Below are 23,380 nucleotides of genomic sequence, written 5' to 3' on the forward strand. Positions count from 1 at the left end.
GGCGGATGATGCTCACGTCGGGTCGGGACCCGCTTACCGGGTCCGGACCCGCCTCATACGTCGGAACGATCGATCACTTTGGATGTGGAGTCGAATAGACTCCGAGTCTGGAGTATGCATGATCCACGTCATAGTGGTATCTGGGCCTCTTGCTCATTTGTTCTACTTCTTCCACTGCGTAATTATATAAGTATATAATAATTATAGAACGCATGAACCTGGCTCGGTAAAAGGAAAGCTATCCCACAGAGGTAGCTCCATTCCTTCCCAGTCCAAAAATGCGCCTTCTAATACTGGGGGAGTAAATAGGGGTTGGCTGTCTCCTTGTGGAATCCAGGAAAGCAGTGGGCCACCTTGTGCTGATAGTGAAGCTGCATTATCGGCTCGGTTCTCATCCTGCTTCTGCGCAGTCCGCACGGTGGGGCTATCATTTAAGCTGAATATCCGACTCACGTATTGGCTCCTGCGTTGGCGGGCTTGGGATGCTAGACGCTGCCGTTGCTGGGTAATAGCGGCTTCAAGAAGAGTCAGAATCTCCAAGTAGTGGGCTGCTTGTGCAGATTGCTGAGCCAACATGCGCAGAATGGTCAGGGCGCCTTTGAATGCGCTGTCGATTTCGGAGTCCACATCCCGATGAGCAAACATGGAGAATCCCAATACTAAGGCTGCCGCAAAGACAAATGCCCTATAGTTTGATTAGCCATTGCATGGTTATGGGGTTTGGATAAAAGCTGACTTCAGAATACACATGTTGTGCAGGAGTAGCTCAGATTGGTGGAGTTCAAGGCATGTTTGAAGCATATAAACAGCAGAATCAATACAGGCTGCTGCGAGCCGGGAGTGTGCTGGATCTTCTTCAGGTGAATCGTTTGTTTCATTTGTTGAAAAACTCTGGTGTACTCGTGCCAGGCGCACACTCAGTGTGGAAATAAGGAAGGGGCGCGTAAGAAGGATAATTGCAAAGTGGTATAAACAAGCCACATGCATGTTGCCGATGACTCGTTTTTGTGCGTCATCGGGGATTTCATTTTCAGCCTGGGTGCGCAGTGAATCCGGCAAGTGTTCGCTCCATCGATTCAACTTGCCAAGCAATATTTCAGCCTTTTCAATCGAGGCCGTCTGGTCACCGTACAAGCGCCCAATAATCTCATTCAAAATCAAGGAAAGACGGTATGAGGCAAATAAGCCATCTTCTCCCGCTGTATTTGTCTGTCGAGTATCATCTCGCTGATCCGGTAGGAGTGCCGATGTAGCTGCAGGTCGACCCAAAATAGAGCTGGCTAGGAGATCGAGTACACATAGACTCATCCATAGCCTTGATCTGTACCCAGTGTTAACCCCTTATTTCATGGCCTTTGGCTTCCTTTGGGGTAACACAAACCTTTCTTGCTGTTCATGTTGACCCAATCCTGAGGAATCTTCGTGTAACCCCAGAGCAACGGCAGACCGAGCCGCAACACCCAAATACATGAATGCGGCATTCCGACGACAAGCCCCGAACATATAAAACGACATAAGTAGAAACACTCGAACTAAATCCATGCTTGGGTCTTCTAGAAAATTGGCAAATGTCCTGCGCTGTCCTCGAGTAATGAAAAAGCGCTCAATCCGAACTATGTTGGGCTCATTTAAACATGACTGAGCGCCAATGGCAATCATCAAATCCGCAATGGCAGCGTGAGTCTTTTCTCGATCCGTTTTGGGCTCTGTAGTTTCGGCCAATAGAGTTTCGGTGTCACATCCCAGGTAGAGAAAACCACTTGTCTATTGACTAGTTAAAGGGATGAGCCGCGTCAAGTCGGGTCGGGTGGTACTCACCACTGCATGGAAGTTTGAAATAAAACGGCGCTTATCTTCTATAGTGCAGCTCTCTTCGGAAAAATTAAGACAGTCATGATGAGCTTCATTTTCCAGCATATCCTCGCTCCAATTATGTGAGAATTGCGATGGTCCAATGTGCTGATATACTGTCTCTCGAAGGAGTTGCAGAAACGACAAGGAAGCGGCTTTTCCAACATAGACTATTGATTCAATCTTTAATTTCATGTTTGGGGATTGAATTTCAAATATTGGATTGTGGGGGGGTGTTCTCATACCTCTATCTCCCTGCAAATTACGCAGCATCCGCGGATGCGTACGATGTGTTGCCTCAGGCGAACGTGAGCCCGCTGCGGCTGGGCGCTCCAACAGACGGTCGGACGGGCTTGCAGCACGAGGCTGAGCGAACTGTGTTTCCGATGCTTCACTCGGATTGTTCCACGCTGGAATGGTATTCAATCTTTCTCGAGGCGTTTGGTCCGTGTGGCTGCTAGGGCTGGTCTCCGATATAGGTTTAAAAGGGATGCAAGTGCGGGCAAGTCCCTTGCGGGTGCAATTGGTACATGGGAATGAGCCACTGCATCGCTTCTTGGAGGCTCTGCATTTCGTGCATGCTGTATTGGCGCGCAGGCGGTTTTCCGGGTTTACCTTGGGGCGGCCCATTATGGAGAAGTTGAGAATGCGGGGAGAGCTTGAGGGACTTCGGCTTCCAAGTGGGCTTGTGGGCTTGTGGGCTTTGAGATTCCCTGCGGGTGGCATCGGAGGTGCTCGGGCCGCGCACCCGTGGATTTCCTCAAGTAAACGACTCAATGTTAAGAGATATGCGATAAGCTTACTATTTTTGATAACTTTTGAATTTGAATGATAAAAGAAGATGGATAAGCAATGATTGGTACATGCATTAGTGGCTCTTATCAGTATGTTTCTAGAAAACAAAAGACCCTTGTGTATATGTAGCTGGAAGATATGCCCTGTGATCATCTAGATAAGCACGTGCACATCCCGACTCAAGCTCTTCAAATCCAAACATGGACCGTTAGATACTGCAGCACTGCATGCATCGACCTTGATGTTTTACTCTAGATGTCACCTGACAGCGCTTCAAATATTCAGACCTCAGTTTTACCTCCAGTCTTCCAAGGTCAACTGGTTTACGCATGTACTACATCCACAGATCTCTAGTTGAATGATTACATAGACTAATCCAGGGGGGGGGGGGTTTTAACATTAGAACGAATTCAATGTCTCAATGTCGGGGGCCCATACAAACATTCATTTGAATGTTCAAATGTTGTCAACTGGTATTGAAACTTCAAATCAATTTGAATGTCCAAATGGGCCCCGGGGGGATGTGGGCGGGATTCCCGAACATTATTCAAATTTTCGCCCTGGCGGTTTAAATGGATATATATATCTGTTTCATAGTGTGAAGTCGCACCATTTTCTAGGTGAGAATTCAATGTTTTTGCCAGATTTTTTTTTGGTCGAATTTACCACTCCAGACCATTTGGATGTTAATTTAGGGAACTAATTTTAATGGTTCAAAAATCCTGCACCAGTTGTAACAAGCTTGAGGGTAGAGCTGGTGCTTGACATCTGGGACACATATGCTTGCTTGAATCAATTGATGTTATTTTGATAAGTGACCTTGAAAAGTCCTCCATTTCCACCGTACATCCATGGATAACATAACACATGCATAGTTGGATTTCTGATCAGATAATAAACATCATGAATTGATTAAGGATGGGTAACTTAGAGTCTGTGAGTATCAAGGCATGGATGCATCTGCGGTAGTTGACGTGCTTCCAGTGATTGCTCTCCAGGGCTCGATGTCACCAGTTGGCCGATCTCTCGACATGGACATGAAGTACATAGTTCCCAGCTGGAGTACAATTGTTGCCGCGTCGGTAGTTGGTCTTGAGGCAAGCCGAGATTCCGGAACAAGTCCGGACTACTCCGTACGCCAATCCAGATTAAATCTACGGTGTGGTATCTGTGGATGCGCAATGGATGCTATTATTCACAATTGACAAAGAGAAACAAAGAGGCTCCAGCAAATAGAAATACAAAAACCAATCAGAGGCCGAGAAAACATAGAAGAAAAATCTCTGTCACTAGTTCTGTAAGGGAGACCCACAAGAGCTCCATGATTGGCTCCAAGTATCCACCACAAACAGTGAACAAACAATGACAAACAACACCAACCAAACAAACCACACAAACACCACAAACAACAAAATCTTTCGCTTAGTCAGTGCTGGTCTTCTCGTGGGTATAAAAGGAACTTGTCGCCCCGTAGATTTTTTTTTCTTCAAGCGACTCTACGTTAGTGATCCCTCCCCCATAGGATTCCAACCCTTCTCAGGCTTGGAATTCCTCCCCCGAGCTTCTCACTAACAACCTCACAGTTCAAAGAATCACTTTAGAGTAGACGTCCCACTTCTAAGCTCTTTAAAAGAGCCACAGAATCTCCACCCTTGCTGATGACTTCTATGTCCTCGATGCCCTAAAGTGAAGCCTTTTACTTCCGACTCGATATGTCACGCGTGCTGCTTGCAGTGTCTGCGTTTCATGTCCAGGGAGTGGTGATGATCTTGACCTGGTTCGGTGTCTGACTTCGGTCGGCTGGGCCTGGTGGGTGTCGAGGAGGTCTGAAAGGTTTTTGACTCCTTCAATTTCTTAATGCAGATTTGGTTGTGATGATAAATGGATGGATTTTGTGAGTGGTTGTCTGTTTAGAATAGCTTTTGAATGAAATTCTTTTTTAACTCAAAATATCTTCTCTTAATTTAATGCCTGCATGAATATCGCGATTCATCATGATGATATCGCTACAACAACTCAACCTTGAAAGTTGCTACTTGTACTCGCACCCCATATCTTGACGCTACTTAATGCTTGTCATAACTCGGTTCATATCTCATAATTATTGTTGGGTATCTCATACAGTCATTAATATCTGGAATGGATTAAACCTAGATCACCCCCAATCACTTGCCCGAGCTTCCGCCCTTCTCTGTCTTCTCCGTCTTCTCCGTCTTCTCCGTCTTCTCCTTCTCATTGTTACCTCCAGCAGCACCTCCCTTTGGTCCCTTGTTTCGCGATCCACGCCCGCCTCGCGATCCCCGTGCAGATGACCCGGCCGCGTTTCCACTACCACCTCCAGCATTCCCGGTGTTTCCGCTAGGTGCCACTGGCGGTGCTGGCGGTGGTTGCTGTTGTTGCGATTCGCTTCGGCCCTTCCGCGTCTTCTCCCCACCGGGATTTGCCTTGCGCTCAAGCACCACCACTTGACTCTGAGCAACTGTCACAGGGCTAGCAGCTATGGCCTTCTGCAGACTCGACGGATCTGCGAAATCCACATAACCAAACCCTTTCTTCTTATCGATCTCGACCCTAGCCACGGCCCCGAATGAACCGAACGCGGTTTCTAGTAATGCTTCGGTCACACCTTGAGAAGGGTTTGCGTGTTTGAGGAATGCCTGGGTGGCAGTGGAGGCAGGAGGAGCGGACGGCTTGGGTTGCTTGGGACCCTTGGTCGTCTTTGCGGGGGGTGCGTTGGAAGTATTCGGGGGAGCAGCGTCGGGCGCTTTCGTTGTAGAATCGTGATCTTTCTTCGTTTTGCCGGATCCTCCAGATGAGGCATTCTTGGCTGGCTTGCTTGCGGGTTCCTTCTTGGTTCCCTCAGCGGCTGGGACCGAGGAGTCTCGAGAACTCTCGTTCTTCGATGACCCGGTGTCATTAGCTCCCTTGCCCCGTCGCCGGCCACTGGCTGGCGCGATGCCAAGATCGCGCTGGAGAATTTTGGTCGCTGCGGTGACATTGCCTCGTTCTCGTTTCCTCTCTGGAACTGCTGTAGTTTCTTTGGCTGTATTTGCAGAGCTTCCCTTGCCGGAGGACTTGCTATTCGTGGCAACTTGCTTAGTCGCTTTTGCAGACTCCTTGGTGCTCTTATCGCCTCTTCCCTTCTTCTCTGGTGGAGCCGTACTGGATCCCTTGTCGGCGCGCTGCAGTAGTTTTTTGGCCTGCACCTTCTCCTTGGGCTCTTTCTCTGATCGGCCGTGCTTGGAGGCTTTAGAGGTCGCAGCCTCCTTGGCCTTGCTTGCTTTCTTGTCCTTGATGAACTGAACCAATGGTGTAGTAAGTACAGTCGCCTTCTTGTCTTCGCTCTCGTGGTTATCTGCAAGCCCCGACTTCGTAATAGGTTGTGTTAAACTTTCAAGGAAGGTGATAAAGTCCGGGTCCTGGTCAATTGTACCCTGGCGAGCATCCTTGCGCACGCGACTACCGGGGATTTTGGCATAGGGGGCGAACTCGAGGCTTGGAGCACCCGAGAGAATCGGGTCGTGGGAGGTGCCACGAGCATCTTGAAACGAGGCTTGTCGCACTTGATCCGAAAGCGGGGTGATATGTTCGCTTGACACAACATGGATATAGGCTCGGGAGGGACGGGAGGGCTTAGCGGGACTAGATAAAACGGTTGTTATGGTCAGCTTCTATAAGAGAGAAGATCAATTCAAATGCTGTCTCACTCTTTGGACACTTTGCCAGCCTTGTACTGAAGCCAATCCACTTTCCCAGCGCCGACCTTCCATTCTGCGCCCAGAGCTCCCTCAAGTTCAGTTTGGGTCAATCCTGGTGGCAGGCGACGGATCAACAATTTGAGACGAGGAGCTGGAGGCTTGTGAGCCTTCTTTGCAGCAGACTTCTGTGTGGCTGCCACAGGGATTTGAATCAAGCCCGCCGTGGGTTTCTCGGGTTGGGTCATGATGACACGGGTGATATTTGGAGTTGGGATGACTGCGAAGCAAGAGAATTAATCAAAAAACAATCAAAAAGCCTTTTGAGTGAGACCGTACCAGCGTGAGATTGACCTTGATCCCCTCTAGTCAACACACAATAAGAGCTTGTACACGCGCTGTAAAGTGATGACTGGATTCCAGCAGCGGGATATCTTGCTGAGTCAGCGCTTCAAACCCCTCACAACCATGACTAGTAGTTAGTCAGTAGTTAGTAACTGACTGTGGTAGTAATAGTAGGTAAGATATATAGTACTAGATGCTAAGATATTATCATATTATAGTACTACTAGTAGTGTGTTAGGTATTTGAAGACAGATGACAAGAGAAAGCCATATACACTGGCAAATAATTCGAATTCTTAAAAAGTGCTCAATAGTAGTCTTCATAGCATGACAAGTACTACGTACGTGTGCACCTTCATAGTATCATGGATCTTCGCAGTATCATGCACCTACTATATATTGAAACAAGCAATAATTTTGTTCTCAGAATCAAATCTTCTAGAAGAACGATTGAACGCTTTGATCAAGATGCAAGTATGCCGCAGGGGCATCAACGAACTGGAGTTGGACATTTATCAAATGGTTTCTTCGAAACCCAAGAATCCAGTTCGAAGTCTCGTCCGAAAGGTATCGGGATAGAGGTAGACCACCCATCGCAATTTGTTTTTTTATTGCTCATGATGTTGAAACATCCTCCAAAGGAGCTGCTTCGATAGGTCTATCTCTGTTCTTGCCCTTACGATGCACCCGCTCATCCTCTGGGTTGAATCCACCATTGCCCCAAAGTGCCCACTCCTCAGTTTCTTGCATATAATCCTCGGGAGTGAAAGAGGTTCCGTCAGCCTTCTCCTTCTCCAACAACTCAAAGAAGCGAGGGTAATCAATTCGTGTATGCCATTTCCCATTCACATGGAATCGCTTGGAGGCGAGCAGCACACAGCAGCTGTGGGCGTGCTCTGCAGCGAGGCCATATCCGAGACCACGGCGCTCCAGCTCCTCGTTGAGGGCGACAACAAACGAGGCGATCTCTTCATAGAAGGGAACGTTCTGCATGGTCAAGCCGGCACCCGCACTCGTGCTGGTTCCACAGTAGGTGACACCCTTTACCTCGATCAGACATGGCAAAGCCTTTTCAACCAAGTTCGCGTATCCGATCACCTCGTCATCGACGTTGAAACCCTTGACCAAGGTCAATCGGAACACAGTTCGCTGGACGTGTCGTTTCTCTCGCAGGATATCGAGACAGCGCTGGAAGCGCTCCCAGAAATCACGGTGCAATGGGCGGTCAATCTTCCGCAGACTCTCTCGGTTACTGGCATCAATAGAGACGTATAATTGGGTAACGCGGTGCAGATTCTCAAGTTGGTCGGGGTGCTGGGCATTGCACACCATGAAGCTGGAGATGTGCTCCGCGTGGAGCATTTCAAGGAAGCGGTTGATGTGAGGATAGAAGATGGGCTCACCGACCAGACTCAAGGCACAGTGGCGGATGCGCATGGCCTCAGCGAATCGTTCAGCTCGGACACCAGGAACACCCTTCATCATCTTGATCTTCTTGTAATGACCTTCCTTGACGCCCTCGAAGATCAGCTCGGGAGTATCAACCTTCCACCGCCAAGTTGTTCCAACCGGGTTGGTGCCGTGACGCCAGCAGAAAATGCACTTGTTGCTACAGGACAGGGATGGTGTTGCCTCCATGCATAAATGGGATCGGATACCATAGAAGGAGAACTTGTAGCAAGAGCCTCGTCCTCGCAACGCGGACTTGGTCCATCGGCAGATCTTGACACCAGAGTGCGAACCGACAATCGTGTAACCCTGTTTGGTCAGAGAGGCATAGGTGGGCGAGGTCTTGGGAACCATCTCCTTAGCACTGGCCTCAGAAGACAAAACTTTGCCCACAGTGGTAAAATCAACGGGAAGGGGTGCGGAGTCGCTGTTCATCTTGATATCCTCGAGATCCACCATGGTCGAGGAGCTTTTCTTTTCTTTCTCGTCGTCATCGTCCACATCTTCCTCGTCACTCTCCACAGCATCACCGCTACCCTCGACACCTTCGCCCAAACCACCGTTTTCCAAAATATCCGACAATGTCTCCTGGAGTCCCTGAGACCACTCCTTCAAAGCAGCGTCGGCATCACTCTTGACATCACCCATGCCCATTGGGTAAGCTCGCTTGCGACCGGTGAGCTTTGACATCCACCGATCGATCTCCTTCGCCTGTGTACAGAAGCCCTCCTCCTCAGTCGGCCACTCTTCCTTGTCGCCAAAGCCAAAGACCGAGTAACCGGCCAATTGGTGCAGCGAACCAGTGTCAATTCGGAAATCATTGTGGGTTTCCTGCAGGTCACCCAGGAAGGTGCTCAGTACAGTATCGATGTTGTAGGTAGGAACCAAGATGCAGTACACGTAGCGTGTTCCGGGAGACGTTGAAGGTGGCTTCGGGGCGGAGACAAAAAAGTCGTCAAAGTCGATGTACGAGATATCATGGATCTGCGGAGGTAGGAGACCTCGGCCTGGGCTTTCCAAATTTGATTGATTCTGGGCGGCAGCACGCAAGTCTTCCAAAAGGACATTTGCATATCGTTCAGTGTTGGTTGTCAAAGAGGCAAAGAAAATGATGGGCTGGATGTGGGTGACGGCCTGGGCCACTTCCTCGCTGGAAGTACGGCGACCGCCAATTGTCTTTGCAGGCTTCTTTCCCTGGACACGCTTGGGACCCGATTGTGGCTTGGCTGCAGATTCACTGCGGACTGGCTTGGCGTTTTCTTTGATCTCTGGGATAGGTTGCTTTTCTGTTGCGGGGACGACTTTCTCTAGCTTCTCGGGAGACTGGCTGCGCGGTGAGGACGGGACGGAGGCCGAGGCTGGAGTTTTTGACCGGGAGAAGGTACGATAGGCGCGAATAGCGAAGAATAGCGCTGACAGGGCAATGAGGATAGGTAGACGGTAGGCATGCCACGCGGCGACGAAACCTGCGAGGGACGTGAGCGTGTGAAACAAACGATATTTGGGCAAAGGAAAAAGAAAAAGAGAAAAGAGAAAGGGAAGTCTAGGTTAAGGGAGATACATACCGTCGGTCATGGCTCTATCCGCAGCCATTATATCAAATCTAACGATCTGACTAGGTTAAAGAATGTCGCTAGATCGAGGGGTTCACAAGTTGAACATCGGGGAAAAAAGAAAATAGTGGAGAAAGGCGGAGCAAATGAGCATCGAGGTATTAAATCCTTTCTCCACCTTCATACTTGTTTATATTATTCAAATTTCAATAACAGTCACAATCTTTGACAATAAATTCAACATGGATTTTACTCATGACAAGTAGTTTTGTTCTTATGGTAGTCTGCCATATGACTAAACTAACGGTAGTATAACTAGTTAACAGTGTGTACTATAGTAGCCTCATGAATGGGCTCTGGATGTATACTATCACTATTAACGTACCTACTAGACATAAGTCTATACTGTGGCTCTACTGGATTCATACTACCAACTAGTAATAGGCGAAGAGTCGAAACCAGCGAATTGTGATCTGTTAAAAAACAAAACAAAACAAAAACAAAACATTGATATTCATAATCCAAGTCTTTTGCTCATTTATTCTAATCTGCCGTTTCTTATCGGAAATGATTACGATGTCGGCATTTATCGCGTGCTTTTCCCCGGCTTCTCCTCATCACTTTCAGTGACACAACACACCATGGAGAAGGTCGCACTGCAGAAACACTATGAAGCTCTGGATCAGGATCCAGAGAATCTGTATTCTGAAAAGCCAAAGTCATACCGGAAGCGAGTCTGGGCCTTGCTGCTCTGCGTAATCGCTGGTGGGTGGATTCTCCGGCCGCACTGTCACCATCACCACGGCCACCATGTCCGTAGCATTGAGGAACGAGTGCAAAACATATTGACTCAAACACCACTAATTGGTAAGTAATAGTACCCTTGGATTATATCGATTGACCATATTCAATATTCGTGTCATACGACTAATCAGCGCTTTAGACGGCCACGATGATTTCCCTATCTTTATCCGATCGGTCTTCCATAATCACATTCATGGCTCCAATTTTACAGACGCTTTTCTTAATGGCACACTTCCAGCTCACGTAGACTTGCCTCGCCTGAAGCGTGGCCATGTCGGTGGCACCTTCTGGAGTGTCTTTGTGCCCTGTCCTACCGATTGGACGGATTTTTCTGATGAAACATATGCGCCGAGTAAGTAAACAAGAACAACACATGACCAAGACGGCAACAATTTAACAGCAAAATCATAGGTATACGGCAGACGATGGAACAGGTTGACTTGATGTCTCGTATTCAACAGACTTTCCCTGATGTCTTTTCAACCCCACCAAATGGCACGACTGCCCTGAGCGCCTTCCAGGAAGGAAAAATCATCTCGCCCCTGGGTATAGAAGGATTGCACTCAATCGGAAATTCTCTATCGCACCTTCGCATCTTCTATGAATTGGGTGTTTCCTATGCAACACTAACACACAACTGCCACAATCGATATGCCGACGCTGCGGTTGTCGAGCTACCAGGCGGCGGGATAAAGAAGTCCGACCCTTTATGGCACGGAGTCAGTCCCGCAGGCCAAAACGTCATCTTCGAAATGAACCGACTCGGCATGATCGTCGACCTCGCACACGTGAGCGTGGATACCATGCGTGATGTGCTAGGTGCTGGCAAGACCGACTGGACCGGGAGTCGGGCTCCGATCATGTTCAGCCATAGCTCGGCCCATGCGCTGTGTCCGCATCCACGAAATGTGCCTGACGATGTTCTCGAATTGGTGCGAGAGAAAAATTCGATTGTCATGGTCAACTTTTCGCCTGATTTCATCTCCTGTGTTGATTCTGGCCGTGCTGATGGTCTGCCTGATGCCGATCCGGAAAATGCGACCCTTGAACGAGTCGCGGATCATATCATGCATATCGGTACTATCGCGGGCTTCGACCATGTCGGTCTCGGTAGTGACTTTGATGGTATCCCAACCGTACCTCGGGGCCTGGAGGATGTGTCCAAATTCCCGGATCTCATTGCAGAGCTCCTACGCCGGGGTTTGAGTGATGAGGATGCGGCTAAGGTGGCTGGGGGAAATCTCTTACGCGTGTGGAGAGACGTTGACCAAGTGGCCCTGAAGATGCAAGCTGAAGGCGCACGTCCCGTGGAGGATGACTCTCAGAGAATCTAGTAGTAGAGAACATACTCATAGAACCCTTCAATCCGCTGACTGGTATAAATTTACAAATATTACTTTTGTTTAGATTCTCTGTTCAGTAAAAAAGTCCGAGCAACAATGGGCCCCACCAAAGGCCCAAATTTGAATCGTCCTGCGCCAGGCTGTAGAGATGCGCGAACGTCCTCCTCGGTCGCCCACTCAAATAAATCATGTGCACCAACTTCCAACACCACAGGAATATCACTGCGAGGAACCAGCTGCGAAGAACCAGATAGTTCTCGCATGGATTCATAGACCTCGACAATGAACGAGTACTTGGCAACACGAAAAAACTGTCCATCGCTGCGCCGCTGATGTGTCCACCCATCGACCCCCGCGAGCTCCACAATCCGCGAAACATGCAGACCTGTTTCCTCGAGAACTTCGCGCACAACGCCATCTAACAGAGTGCCATCTTGATCAGCCTCGTGTGAGCCGCCGGGTCCTTCCCAACAACCAGGCATCGAGTCCGTCGGTGCTCGTCGAAGTAGCAGGATGTGTGTTTCGTCTGCATCTCGGGGAGAAAATGAACCCTCCAACGCCGAACTCTTCGAATTCTGGGCGACTTGCTGCAAATTCGGCCGATGAGATGTTCAAGTATGACAGGTGGGGCGCGACTGTGTAGGGAAAAGCCATGGCTGAATGAAGTTTGTAGAGTGTTGGTTGAGTAACGAGTTGAGTTGAAAATTCCCCGCAAAGTTCCAATGTTGTTTTCTGCCTTTTTTAGTACTAGTAAGCGTGGTTCATAACCTTGGAACCTTCAATGTTTTGGAACTCTTCCACACAAACCTCCATGTTAACCTTGGAAACTAAAAGTCTATGAGAACTCAACTATATACTACTTTGACATACATTTCATTTCAAAACTACGACTATATCAGGCAGTTCTAAGGGTCAGGTATGAAATAGATAGTTCAAGCCAATAAGTACTAGACGCATCGACGAGTACCTAGACTTCGATAAGGATTTCTAAACATTGAAAGCTAGTATCCAAGGGCTAATACTAATTATAATCTGTGGCGCTCTTAAAGACCTTCCAAGGTTCCCGCAACTCTCTCAAGAGGATTGCTTAACCAAATCAAGAACCTCAGCCTCTGAAAACTTAGGAACTCCCAGCAACTCATTATCGGTCTTAGCAAATCCAGGGCCGTAGTTAGAGTCGAAGATCGATCGGCGGATCAAATTAACAGCAAAAGTGTGGAAATCAGGCGGAGATTGCTTCACAGCCTCAAAAGCCTGCTTCTCCAAGTCCGCCGTACTGATCTCCTCCCGCTCAATAGTCTTACCAGACAATGCCAGAAGCTTGTTCTGTGTGACATCTGCCTGGGAAACGTAGACGTAACGGTTCTTAGTCTCAGTGGGGTGTTCCAGTACACCGGCGACAGCACGTCCAACACCGGCAAGAGTAGTGGTGCTGAAAACAGTATCTCCGCCATCATAAACGGGAGTCGAGGGTCCAGTGAGGTTCAGGATAAAGCTATGCTTCAGTCCCCAGTCGAAGAAAGGACCATTGATAACGGCGGTATAAGTGAATACGCTTTCTTGCGTGGTGATTTCCTTAAGTCGGTTGATGATGGTGATCTTGTCACCGAAGACGGGGAGTTTGGAGGTGAGGGGGTGGGCAGTATCACTACCAAATTCGGATGGGAGGAAGCGCTGGACACCAGCTTTCTGTGCGGCTTCAATGAGGCGGAGGTGAATTTCCACGGGGACAGCTCCTACGTTGAGAACGTTGACGACTGCGTCTTGGTCCTTGAGGGCTGCGACGAGGGAGTCCAGAGAGTTGTAGTCAACCTCTTGGATTTTAACACGGGAATCGACTTGGTGAGTCGAGGAACGGCTCAGAAGGGTGATTTCGAAGTTGGCTTCTAGGAGAGCATTGAGAATTGCTGGTCCAAGGTTACCAGTGCCCTAATTATGTGATACCAAGGTTAGTTCAGTATTCCATAGTAAGATTTTGAAAATTTGAAAAGAACTCATTACATACTCCGGCGATAGCGACTTTGGTAATGGCCATTTTTGAAAGATGAGATTGATATCGGTTGAAAATGTTTAGAAAGGTTGAGGCTTCCAAGGTTCGATGTGAAGTGTGAATTCAGATTAAGAGAGGGGTGAATACAAGTTATTTATAATTATCCTCCGCATATCGAATTCCTAATTTTCAGCAAGGATCACTATCTGCAAAGTCCGAATGGCGAGGATCATGTCATCAGTTGAAAATATGGTATCACTACTGCCAGGTTGTACAGTCATCCAAGTCAGTTTTGCTGAGTATTATCGATCACTGCGGAATGGCAGCCGCGGAATTATTCCGTCCAAGCCCCGAGCCCGAACTTTCAAGTTGCTTACTAAGCAGAGCAAACTTCGTACCCGTATAACTTACCAGTTCTGGATTCAAGACTTGAGGATTTTTGATATAATTTCAAGGTTTATGCTTATCTTGATTCTCGACGCTTATTCCCTAACATGATTAATGCTGAGTCACGCATGTTCAGACCACAACGAACCGTGATTTAATCTCCATGAGGCCTTGGGTACTTAAAAGTCAACGATGTACATGTACTTCCATGACATACCTGACCCAGTCGGGAAGTTACAGTACTTGGTAGTACATGGTAGGCAGGTTTATAAGTGTATGTGCGGTGTGTTTACCTTCGTACACAATCCATGGATGAATCCATATCTTGTCTCCCGATTTCAAGATTTGGCAGATGATTCTTTTCAAACATTGAATGTTGGCTTAAGGTAACTTTCAATCGTCAACAATCTTTATTCTATAGATGAATATAAACATATCATTTCATTTCGTCTCTAAGATCATTATGTTAAATGCTCCACCGTCATCCACCCGGAAGAATCAATGACAGAACCGCCAAACGCCCGCGCCGGTGCAAAGCTAATTGCTCACATGTTACAGGAAGTACTCGCTGCGGCCCGGCCGCGAGTTGGGCACATGCCTCTGGTCATCGCTCACAGCACTAAACAACTTGAACGATGGCTTGAGATCTTCTCCGATCTCACACACCGAGGCAAGGTTGCCACATCGGTAACAATAGTTGGGAGCACTCCACACTGTCACCACGTTCTGGTTGGCGAAATGATATTTATATCCTTCATTCACCAGTTGATGCGCGCGGGCGATGAGGGAGAGATCATTAACGTGGCAGAACTCGTCGGCGACACGGTCGCCAAAGAGCCAGCCGGCACCACGAGGACTAACCGCCCATGTTTCCACGTCGTCAGGATCGGACCAAACAAGATCGCAGAATGCGCCCTCGTGGGGGATTTCTTGTGCACGAGCTACAACTCGCACTTGGTCTAGTGTGCGGATCTCTGGACTCAATCCTCCGTGAACGCAGAGGACTTTGCCGTCGATGATGGCGCCCAACGTCATAAAGTCGAAGACTTGGCAACAAGCCTTCCATACCGAGGCGCTGCCGTATTTCTGGAAACATTCCTCGTAGAAACCGTAAACCTGTGTAATCTGCCGAGACTCATGGTTTCCGCGCACTAATGTTACTCGATCGGGGTATCTAGGGAGAAAGAAGGGTGTTAGTCTCGCGAGCACTCTCACAAGTTCGAAAGTGTGCATATCTCTTCCAGAATGTACTCACTTAGCCTTCAAACACAGTAGCAGGGTTAAGGTTTCCAGACTGAAATATCCACGATCCACATAATCTCCCAGGAAGACAAAGTTCCGGTTTACTTGGACATCATTGGACGTCTGGCTACCTGACCGACTCCGTGGGCCTTCAGACTCCTCTTCGTCATCCTCCACGGCATTGTTATTGGGACCTCGTAACTTCTTCCGAATTTTAGGGTCTGTAATTTCGGATGGGGGCTCGATGTCGGCAGAGGTGATGGAAGATTTTGGGGCATCGGGCGCTGAACCATCGGGCATCCCACCAGAAACCCGGAAGAGCTCGAGAAGATCATAGAATTGTCCGTGAATATCACCGCAGACGGTGACCGGAGTGGAGACGGGTTGAATATTGGATTCTACAACAGATAATTAGTACTTGGCCAAACACCAGAAGTACCGGCTGAATAATGGCGATCTCCTTACCTTCCATCATATACTCCTTGACCATTTCGCACAACTGCTTCATGTGGGCCTCCGATAAGTACTTGCAGTCCTTGGCCGCCTCCAGCCACTGATCTGGGCCCGCATTGCGTTTAAGTTTCGCCGGTCCTGGCTGAGGGACCTTGCTGTCAGTCATGGCGGGAGAGATGTTTGAAGGGAGAACGTGGAGCAGCGGAGTTGAAGAAGCGGAGGGGAACTTGCGTCCTTGGCGGGACTCGGATACCGCACGGGGCACACGACATCCACACCTGAACGCTTCTGGAACATTTGATTGATTGGAGAACAAAAGTATGAAAGACGTGAAAGGCGTGAATGACGAAGGTCACTTGTGAACCGCATTTGACGTCAGCTTGCTTTACATTCCTTTTTTTCCCTTTCTTGTTGTGTTTCTTCTCTCACCCTGTCTTGATTTTCCGTGGTCAGCCTACATGTTTACTTTTGACTTGCAATACCTTAATTTCATCAGATCCGTCATAACAGCCATTTCATTTCTCATTAGCTATGGACCTTGCAGCATGGAATCAAAAAACTTTCTATCGACATTCTTATATAACTTATAGACGATGCAAAACTAAGCATCGATCTTGCTCAGGTACTCAGTGACAACATCGGCAAAGGCCTCGGGCTGCTCAACCATGGGCAGGTGGCCAGCACGGTCGATGATCTTAAGCTCAGCACCTCCGTTCAGATCGGCGGCCATCTTTTGCATGGTCTGGGGCAGGACACCATCGTTGGCACCGGCGACAAACAGACCGGGAACGGTGGCCTTAGCCATGCGGTCGCGAATGTCGTAAGAGCACAGAGCCTGCACACTGTGGGCAAAGCCCTTCAGGCTGTTAGTGCGCACGGCCTCCTTGACGGGTGCCAGAACCTCAGGCTGGGTCTCGTAAGACTCGGGGACAAACCAGCGGCGGGTGGTGACCTCAGCCAGCTGCTCGCCGACAATGGGCTCCTTAGTCTCGGGGTCCACGGATCCCTCTTGCTCGCAGATGGCGACACGATCATTCCAGGCCTTGCGGTTGGACTCGGGGGCAGAGGAGTTGGTGTCACAGGCGATGAACGCACCAACGCGCTCAGGGAAGAGCAGAGAAGTGTTGAGAACGGTGACACCGCCCAAGCTGACTCCGATCAAACGGGCTGCCTTGGGGGAGACACGGAGGGCCTCGAGGAGAGTGTTCAGGTCGGAGGCAAGGACGTCAATGTTGACAGGCTGCTCACCGCTGGCGGAGAGACGGCCACGGGTGAGGTAGCGCACGAGGCGGTACTTCTGGTTCTCCTTGCGAGCGAAGAAAGCATCGACAAAGCGGTCCCAGATGTTCCAGTTGACGAGAATGGAGTTGCTGAGGACCACGACGGGGGCCTCGGGGTCAAGGCTGCCCTCCAGGCGGTAGGGGATCTCAACACCGTCCTTGGTTGTGACAAAAGACTCGACAGCCGGGCGGGTGGTGGAGGGGAAAGTGCGAGTGCGACCGTCGTTTGAGGACCAGGGTCCGATAACATCCGAGTTGGCAAGGGAGGAGAGCTCACGGGGAGCAGGGCCAAAGGTGTAGTACCACTGGTAAGTACGGCGGGACTTGGAGGCCACGACATCATCCTGGAGGCGCTGGCGCCAAGGGGTGTTCATAGCAGCCTTGTGCTCCTCACCACCCAGACCGTTGACGGGGGAGTACTCGTGCAGAGCAAGGGTCTCACGCGGGGCAGCCGAGTCAATGGAGGCGGTGCGGAAAAGACGAGTGCGACGCCATCCTGGCACGCGGGCAAGCATATCAATGTGTTCTTCGCGGTACCAGCGGTCGTGCTCAGCCTCTTTTTCAGCGTCGGGGTGGATGGTGGTAGTGACAGCGATCATGACGCTGCCGCGGGTCTCGGGATCGGTATCGGCTCGGTCCTCCAGCTCGCGGTAGTTGTCCTGGCTCCGCTCCTCCACCAGATCGTACAGCTTGCGACCGACATCGATCTGAGCCATGGTCTTCTTCTCACGCTCGGTCTTGATCAGATCTGTTCGGAGATCCAGGTAGGTCTTGCGGGTCAATTCGTCCATATCGGTGATATCGTACAGCGCGACGTACTCGGGGGCCTCGCCGTCGGTGGCCCGGAAGCGGAATCCATTGGTAATGAAGGGAAGACGGAGGCGCAGAGGACCATGCTCAGTGTTGTACCAGTCGTGGAACTGAGTGTCTGGCAGCTCGCCCTTGGGCTGCATAGTCACATAGAGGAGACCGGTGGTGGGCATGATGGCGGGGTATTATATTTTGGGGTAAAAATCAATGAAACTTTTTTTCTCTCTAAAAGATATCAAGATTAAATCAAAAGTCAAGAATGAAAGCGAATGAAGTGAATAATAATCTCATCCGCCATTCCTCTATTAATCCCTCCATCGTCATCGGCAGTTGCCCCTCATCTCCGGAAGAAAGCAAAGGGAGAACCGAAGTTCTTTGCCGATTTTCCCCATATTTCTTTTGCCCCCATTGGACTGTAAGCCACCTGTGCTATGTAAGAGTGTACTGTACTTTTTGGTTCTACAAAACTCAATCAAATTTTTTTTTTCTTTACTAGTAGCTCACAAATGTCCAGATTTCTAGCATTATTTCATATATAGTCTATGATTCATAAATTGAATTATATGGGGCTGTATTTTCCAGATTCTATAGTCCAGATTGTTTATGTACAAGCATTAACTGTACTTTTATGTAGTCATTTAATCATACCAGATGGCGTTCATTGCAAAGCCCTGCTCTGGAATGTCCACGCGCGCCACACGGGCAAGCTTCTCGTCACGCCAGCGGTACATCTCAACGAAACCGAGCTGGTCGTCACAGATAGCAACCCACTCATCAGTGAAATCGCAAGGGCTGACCGCGTTGGAGTGACCACCGCTGGTGGAGGTGGGGTTGATGAAGAGCTGACGCTCAATTTCACCAGACGGGCCAAGCTTGAAAGCAGTGATATATCCAGTCACATCGAAGTGGTTGGAGCGAGTGGTCGCGAAAAGGTACTCACCGCTCTGGGTGGTGAAGGTCACGTCACCGCGGTACTTGTTGCGGGGAGGGAGACCTAGAAGAGAGGGGAAACATTAGTATTTTCATTGGATGGTTTTTTATTACATCCAAAGAGGAATTGTGGACTTACCAGCAGGAAGCAATGGGTAGGTAATGTGAGTGAAGACGGGTTTGTGGGTGCGCTCGTCGATCACGTAGACACCCAGGCGGTTGCCAGCCTCCATCAGCACATACAAGTACTTGCCACTGTGGTGCATCTCAACCCAGCGGGGGTGGTCGCCGGGAGCGGGGGCCTCCAAACAATCGACCAACTCCAATTGACCGGTCTGCGCATCCTTCTTGTGCGTCCAGATCTTGTTGGCAGTCAGATCGGCCGAGTACAGGTAAGTCTCGGTGGGGTCAAAGACCATGCCGTGGATACCGGTGTTCTCCTGGTACTCGTAGTTCTGGATGTTGACATCCAGAGCTCCATCGGGCTTCACGGAGAAGACGTTACCGTAACCCGCATACTTGTAGAAGGGGTTTCCGTAGACGTTGAAGGGAGCCTGGTGCGCGGCGAGAACGAAAATGGCGCGGGTGTTGGTGTCAGCGCTGGGGGCCAATTCTGTAAGAGAAAGAATTGATTAGATTAGAGAATCCGAGGTGTTGCATTTCAATTGCTACAAGTCAATGGCCAACAATTGATGCTGCAAAGTTCCAATGTTGACGGATAGAACGTACCGTGACCGGCGACGGGGTGCGATGCCTGGTGAACGATCTCAGTGGGACTCTTCACAGCGAAGCTGTTCCACTTCTTCATGGCAGCACCATAGATGGTCTTCTTGTCATGGGAGAAGGTCATCCATGAAATGGGCTCCGCCTCAGGGATCTCGGTCTTCTTGACCAGCTCCAAGGTGAGAGCCTCATCGTCGAATTGCACAGTGTAGATGCGCCCGGGGGCGACCCAGGTTCCGACCATCAAATGATGCTTCATAGCTGCGGTTGGTGTTGTAGAGAATGAACGAAGGCTTGATCGGGTGAGAATGGCAGATGCCTGAGAGAAGACAGCCGGACGGATCATACGATGTGTAGCTACCGAGTCGAGGATACAGAATATACACGCGCCCGCAGAAGTCTTATCCAGGTGCGGGGGGTCAGCGACCGGCAGCGAGGGGCGGCACCAGGCATAACCGCTCGAAGCGGATTACCCAGAACAGAATGAGGGACTCTGAGTGGTTGCATTGCTCATTGAGTTACAGAAAAACCACGGATCATAGAGAGTGTGGCAAGCCGGCACTGTGGAAAACACAATCCCGGAAAAACGGGAGTTGTGATGTTGCCGCTGCCGATTCGCAGATTCTCTTCTCCTCCGCTCATTGCCGACCGTGCGGTCCGGGGTTGACCTCTGGAATGGGCCGAAATGGTCATCCGGGGTAGGTTTTTTTTTTTTCTTTGAATTAATTTCCATGGATTGAGGGGACTAGGGAAAAAAAAACTTATAAAGAGCTCGATCCTGCTTTCAATCTAAAGTCTTTCTTCATCTCATCTTCAATATAACCTTCTCTTTACCCCCCCCCCCACTTTCATACATCACAGCCATCATGTCTGCTCAACCTCGCTGGGATCCCGACTTCACCCCCTATGTGGTTAACGCCATGGGTCCTAAGACCCCTCCTCGTGCCAAGGAGATCCTGGGTTGCCTCATCCGCCACATCCACGACTTCGCTCGTGAGGTCGAGCTTACTCCTGCTGAGTGGATGCTCGGTGTTGAGTTCATCAACACCATCGGTGCCATCAGCACCCCCATTCGTAACGAGTGCCACCGTATCTGTGACGTGATCGGTCTCGAGTCTCTCGTCGATGAGATCGCCAACAAGATCATCACCGAGCAGGGTCTCTCCCCCACCTCCAACGTTATCCTGGGTCCCTTCTGGTCTCCCAACGCTCCTTTCCGCGCTCTGGGTGACAGCATCATCCAGAACCCCCTCCCCAACGGTCAGGTCACCTACATGCACGGTGTGATCAAGGATATGGAGACTGGCGAGCCCATCAAGGACGCTGTTCTTGACATCTGGCAGGCTTCCGCCAACGCCCTGTACGATTTCCAGGATCCCGAGCAGGCCGAGAACAACCTCCGTGGCAAGTTCCGCACCAACGAGAAGGGCGAGTACTACTGGTACTGCTACCACCCCACTGCCTACTCTCTCCCCACCGACGGTCCCGCCGGTGTCCTCCTCAACCTCATGGACCGCTCCCCCATGCGTCCCGCCCACATCCACTTGATGGTCACCCACCCCGACTACGCCACCATCATCAACCAGCTGTACCCCAGCACTGACCCCCACCTCGACATCGACTCCGTCTTCGCTGTCAAGGATGACCTCGTTGTGGAGTTCAAGCCCAAGCCCAACGACCCCAAGGCCTCTCTTGACCTGGAGTACAACGTCACCATGGCCCTCAAGAAGCACCACCCCAACCCCAACTCTGCTCCTCCCGTCTCCTCTTTCGAGCGCAGCCAGGGCCCCAAGCCTTCCCTGTAAGGGATCTTCGTTGTTGAATGAAAAGAACCATTTGGCATTGCATTTGTGATTTTTAGCGACTTGAACCTGTTATTTGTTTCCCCCCTCATGTCTCCCAGTTCATGTTCAATTCGTGTGCACCACTGTATCCAATTGAAATAAAAATGATCACGACCGAATTACACTTTTATACTTGAAACTCCACCTATCTTTATTCGGAAAGATTAGATCGTAAGCCTCATAAGCTAAAACAAGTAGCCTCTCACACGACTCAGTGAGATCTTAAGAAAACCCCCACACTTACTCGCCATCAACGGGGGGCGTCAAGAGATCTACTGGTGCCGATCTGGTGCCGACTGGACTGCATCTTAAAGTACATAAAGTACAGAACGAACCCCTGTGCATCCACTTACAGATCCAATCACTGAGCTCCGTTTTGGGCTTATTTTGGAAATGCAGGTGGACCCTCCTATGTATACAGGGGTTTACTTTAGCGGTCGCCATACTGTAGCTTCTCAGGGAATATTCTAGGGTCCAAATGGAAGCCTTGTGCAATTTTCGTTCTGCATGTAAACATAGATGACATAAACCAGTTGGCGTGTAATCGCAAGAAATGCGGAGTACAGTAGCAGTTTCCAAGGCCATGATGTCACCATTCGAATATAGCCTCTTCCAACACGAACAAATTTTCCCTTGGGACCCATTTATTGTCGTCACCACAGGCCCCAACAGTCAGACATCAACACTTTCCCAAATTGCTTCACCGAGATCACATCATGGGATCATATTGCGGATCATCGCTTTTGCAAATGTCTCAACGCGGCACTTTGTCCTCGCCTTGAAACCGCATTCGGCACTCGCCACCACCCGGAGAAGCGCTTCCCCACGATCCCGGATATGTATTTATCCACACAGTCAGCGCCTCTCGGCAGCGCCCATTCCCGCTCTTTCCCGACCGGTTCGTGTCGTCCCCACGATGCCGGGGTAAGCTGGCACATGAGCTTCATTTCAGGGGATTTCGTCTTTGTTGACGGCAGCTTGTTTTTAGCTCATTCCCGTGCGGTAAAACGCACTCTGTTCTCATAATTTTGAGCTCTGCCGGTCGCGATAATCATTCCGAGAAGTACCGCTTCGCGTTTCAGCTTTTTGCCCTGTTCATGTTAATGGGTTTATGCTAGCGGAATACTTAGGAAAAGAAACAACAACACCCGAAGATCGCATGATGTCTTGCTGATTCTCGGGTGAAGCGAACGGGATTAAGATCCTCGAGTCGTCCTGGTGGGTGGTCGTGTACGAAGTATCCTAATACACACACCCCAGAAGACGGACCATGAGGGACCCTGGTCATTTCACCGCGCCTTCATAGCGAGGTTGAATCGAGAAGTCAGGGAAATCAACGTGAGCGTTGTTGCCTCCACTTTTTCTCCTCAGCCCAAGGGGCATGGGGTTCCTTTTATGGCATGCGAGTATTTGTGGGACAGGCTAGAACCGCTGGGGGAGACTACATCATCCCCACAGAGGATATCTGTCAACCAAATAGTGGGGCTATGAACAGCTTCATGGGCCATTGGCTAGCTGAGCAGCGGGAATGTATATTTCATAGACAAGACGCCTGCATGCCTATGTGTAAGAGGGCTCTATAGGTTCGCCACCCTGGAGTTCAGGCACCGCATCCTGGTTGGGTTGCAGGCCTTTGTACCAGCTCTTGCAGGTACAGGGGTGATGTTTTAACCCGGGGGACTTCTAGTCCCCCATGGGACAAACCCCCAGGTTTCCACATGGGAGCTGGGCTCAGTTATTGAGATTCACTTGCACTGTACTTACGGATAGCTACTAGTACATATTGACATGTAAAAACCAGGTATGATCTAATGCGCAATATCAGTGCTAAGTTGAATCTACCTATAGGTGAACATTTCGATCAATTGATTGAATTAAAAATCTCTC

The 23,380-nt window shown here is 49.7% G+C and overlaps 10 protein-coding genes across 10 annotated transcripts; 2 read left to right on the top strand and 8 right to left on the bottom strand.

Moving 5' to 3' along the window:
• Positions 1-201: 201 nt before the first annotated feature.
• N7466_010318 (Zn(II)2Cys6 transcription factor) lies at positions 202-2,577 on the bottom strand (the record flags this gene model as incomplete). The annotated part of the gene is made up of 5 exons (XM_057169707.1): positions 202-685; positions 737-1,276; positions 1,382-1,764; positions 1,819-1,871; positions 2,097-2,577. The coding sequence occupies 5 exons, from the start codon at positions 2,575-2,577 to the stop codon at positions 202-204; spliced, it is 1,941 nt and encodes a 646-aa protein (XP_057017098.1).
• A 2,234-nt stretch (positions 2,578-4,811) lies between these two features.
• N7466_010319 (putative nonsense-mediated mRNA decay protein Upf3) lies at positions 4,812-6,589 on the bottom strand (the record flags this gene model as incomplete). The annotated part of the gene is made up of 2 exons (XM_057169708.1): positions 4,812-6,288; positions 6,354-6,589. 2 exons carry the CDS (start codon positions 6,587-6,589, stop codon positions 4,812-4,814), a joined length of 1,713 nt encoding a protein of 570 aa, XP_057017099.1.
• Positions 6,590-7,300: 711 nt separating this feature from the next.
• Positions 7,301-9,727, bottom strand: N7466_010320 (flavodoxin and radical SAM domain protein; the record flags this gene model as incomplete). The annotated part of the gene is made up of 2 exons (XM_057169709.1): positions 7,301-9,600; positions 9,700-9,727. The coding sequence occupies 2 exons, from the start codon at positions 9,725-9,727 to the stop codon at positions 7,301-7,303; spliced, it is 2,328 nt and encodes a 775-aa protein (XP_057017100.1).
• A 601-nt stretch (positions 9,728-10,328) lies between these two features.
• Positions 10,329-11,825, top strand: N7466_010321 (putative dipeptidase; the record flags this gene model as incomplete). Its single annotated transcript, XM_057169710.1, has 3 exons — positions 10,329-10,554; positions 10,631-10,843; positions 10,903-11,825. 3 exons carry the CDS (start codon positions 10,329-10,331, stop codon positions 11,823-11,825), a joined length of 1,362 nt encoding a protein of 453 aa, XP_057017101.1.
• A 59-nt stretch (positions 11,826-11,884) lies between these two features.
• On the bottom strand, positions 11,885-12,316 carry N7466_010322 (NUDIX hydrolase; the record flags this gene model as incomplete). Its single annotated transcript, XM_057169711.1, has 1 exon — positions 11,885-12,316. One exon carries the CDS (start codon positions 12,314-12,316, stop codon positions 11,885-11,887), a length of 432 nt encoding a protein of 143 aa, XP_057017102.1.
• A 592-nt stretch (positions 12,317-12,908) lies between these two features.
• N7466_010323 (aromatic alcohol reductase) lies at positions 12,909-13,869 on the bottom strand (the record flags this gene model as incomplete). The annotated part of the gene is made up of 2 exons (XM_057169712.1): positions 12,909-13,763; positions 13,840-13,869. The coding sequence occupies 2 exons, from the start codon at positions 13,867-13,869 to the stop codon at positions 12,909-12,911; spliced, it is 885 nt and encodes a 294-aa protein (XP_057017103.1).
• An 894-nt stretch (positions 13,870-14,763) lies between these two features.
• sitA (TOR signaling pathway phosphatase SitA) lies at positions 14,764-16,072 on the bottom strand (the record flags this gene model as incomplete). Its single annotated transcript, XM_057169713.1, has 3 exons — positions 14,764-15,385; positions 15,467-15,851; positions 15,919-16,072. The coding sequence occupies 3 exons, from the start codon at positions 16,070-16,072 to the stop codon at positions 14,764-14,766; spliced, it is 1,161 nt and encodes a 386-aa protein (XP_057017104.1).
• A 435-nt stretch (positions 16,073-16,507) lies between these two features.
• On the bottom strand, positions 16,508-18,169 carry N7466_010325 (putative alpha/beta hydrolase; the record flags this gene model as incomplete). The annotated part of the gene is made up of 1 exon (XM_057169714.1): positions 16,508-18,169. The coding sequence occupies one exon, from the start codon at positions 18,167-18,169 to the stop codon at positions 16,508-16,510; it is 1,662 nt and encodes a 553-aa protein (XP_057017105.1).
• Positions 18,170-18,634: 465 nt separating this feature from the next.
• N7466_010326 (lactonase family protein) lies at positions 18,635-19,908 on the bottom strand (the record flags this gene model as incomplete). Its single annotated transcript, XM_057169715.1, has 3 exons — positions 18,635-18,990; positions 19,066-19,539; positions 19,656-19,908. 3 exons carry the CDS (start codon positions 19,906-19,908, stop codon positions 18,635-18,637), a joined length of 1,083 nt encoding a protein of 360 aa, XP_057017106.1.
• A 607-nt stretch (positions 19,909-20,515) lies between these two features.
• Positions 20,516-21,454, top strand: N7466_010327 (putative catechol dioxygenase; the record flags this gene model as incomplete). The annotated part of the gene is made up of 1 exon (XM_057169716.1): positions 20,516-21,454. One exon carries the CDS (start codon positions 20,516-20,518, stop codon positions 21,452-21,454), a length of 939 nt encoding a protein of 312 aa, XP_057017107.1.
• Between the last annotated feature and the right edge of the window lie 1,926 nt (positions 21,455-23,380).

This window comes from Penicillium verhagenii, assembly GCF_028828195.1.
Source record: "Penicillium verhagenii strain IBT 33310 chromosome Unknown utg000010l_segment0_segment0, whole genome shotgun sequence".
In the NCBI taxonomy this organism is placed as follows: Eukaryota; Fungi; Ascomycota; class Eurotiomycetes; order Eurotiales; family Aspergillaceae; genus Penicillium; species Penicillium verhagenii.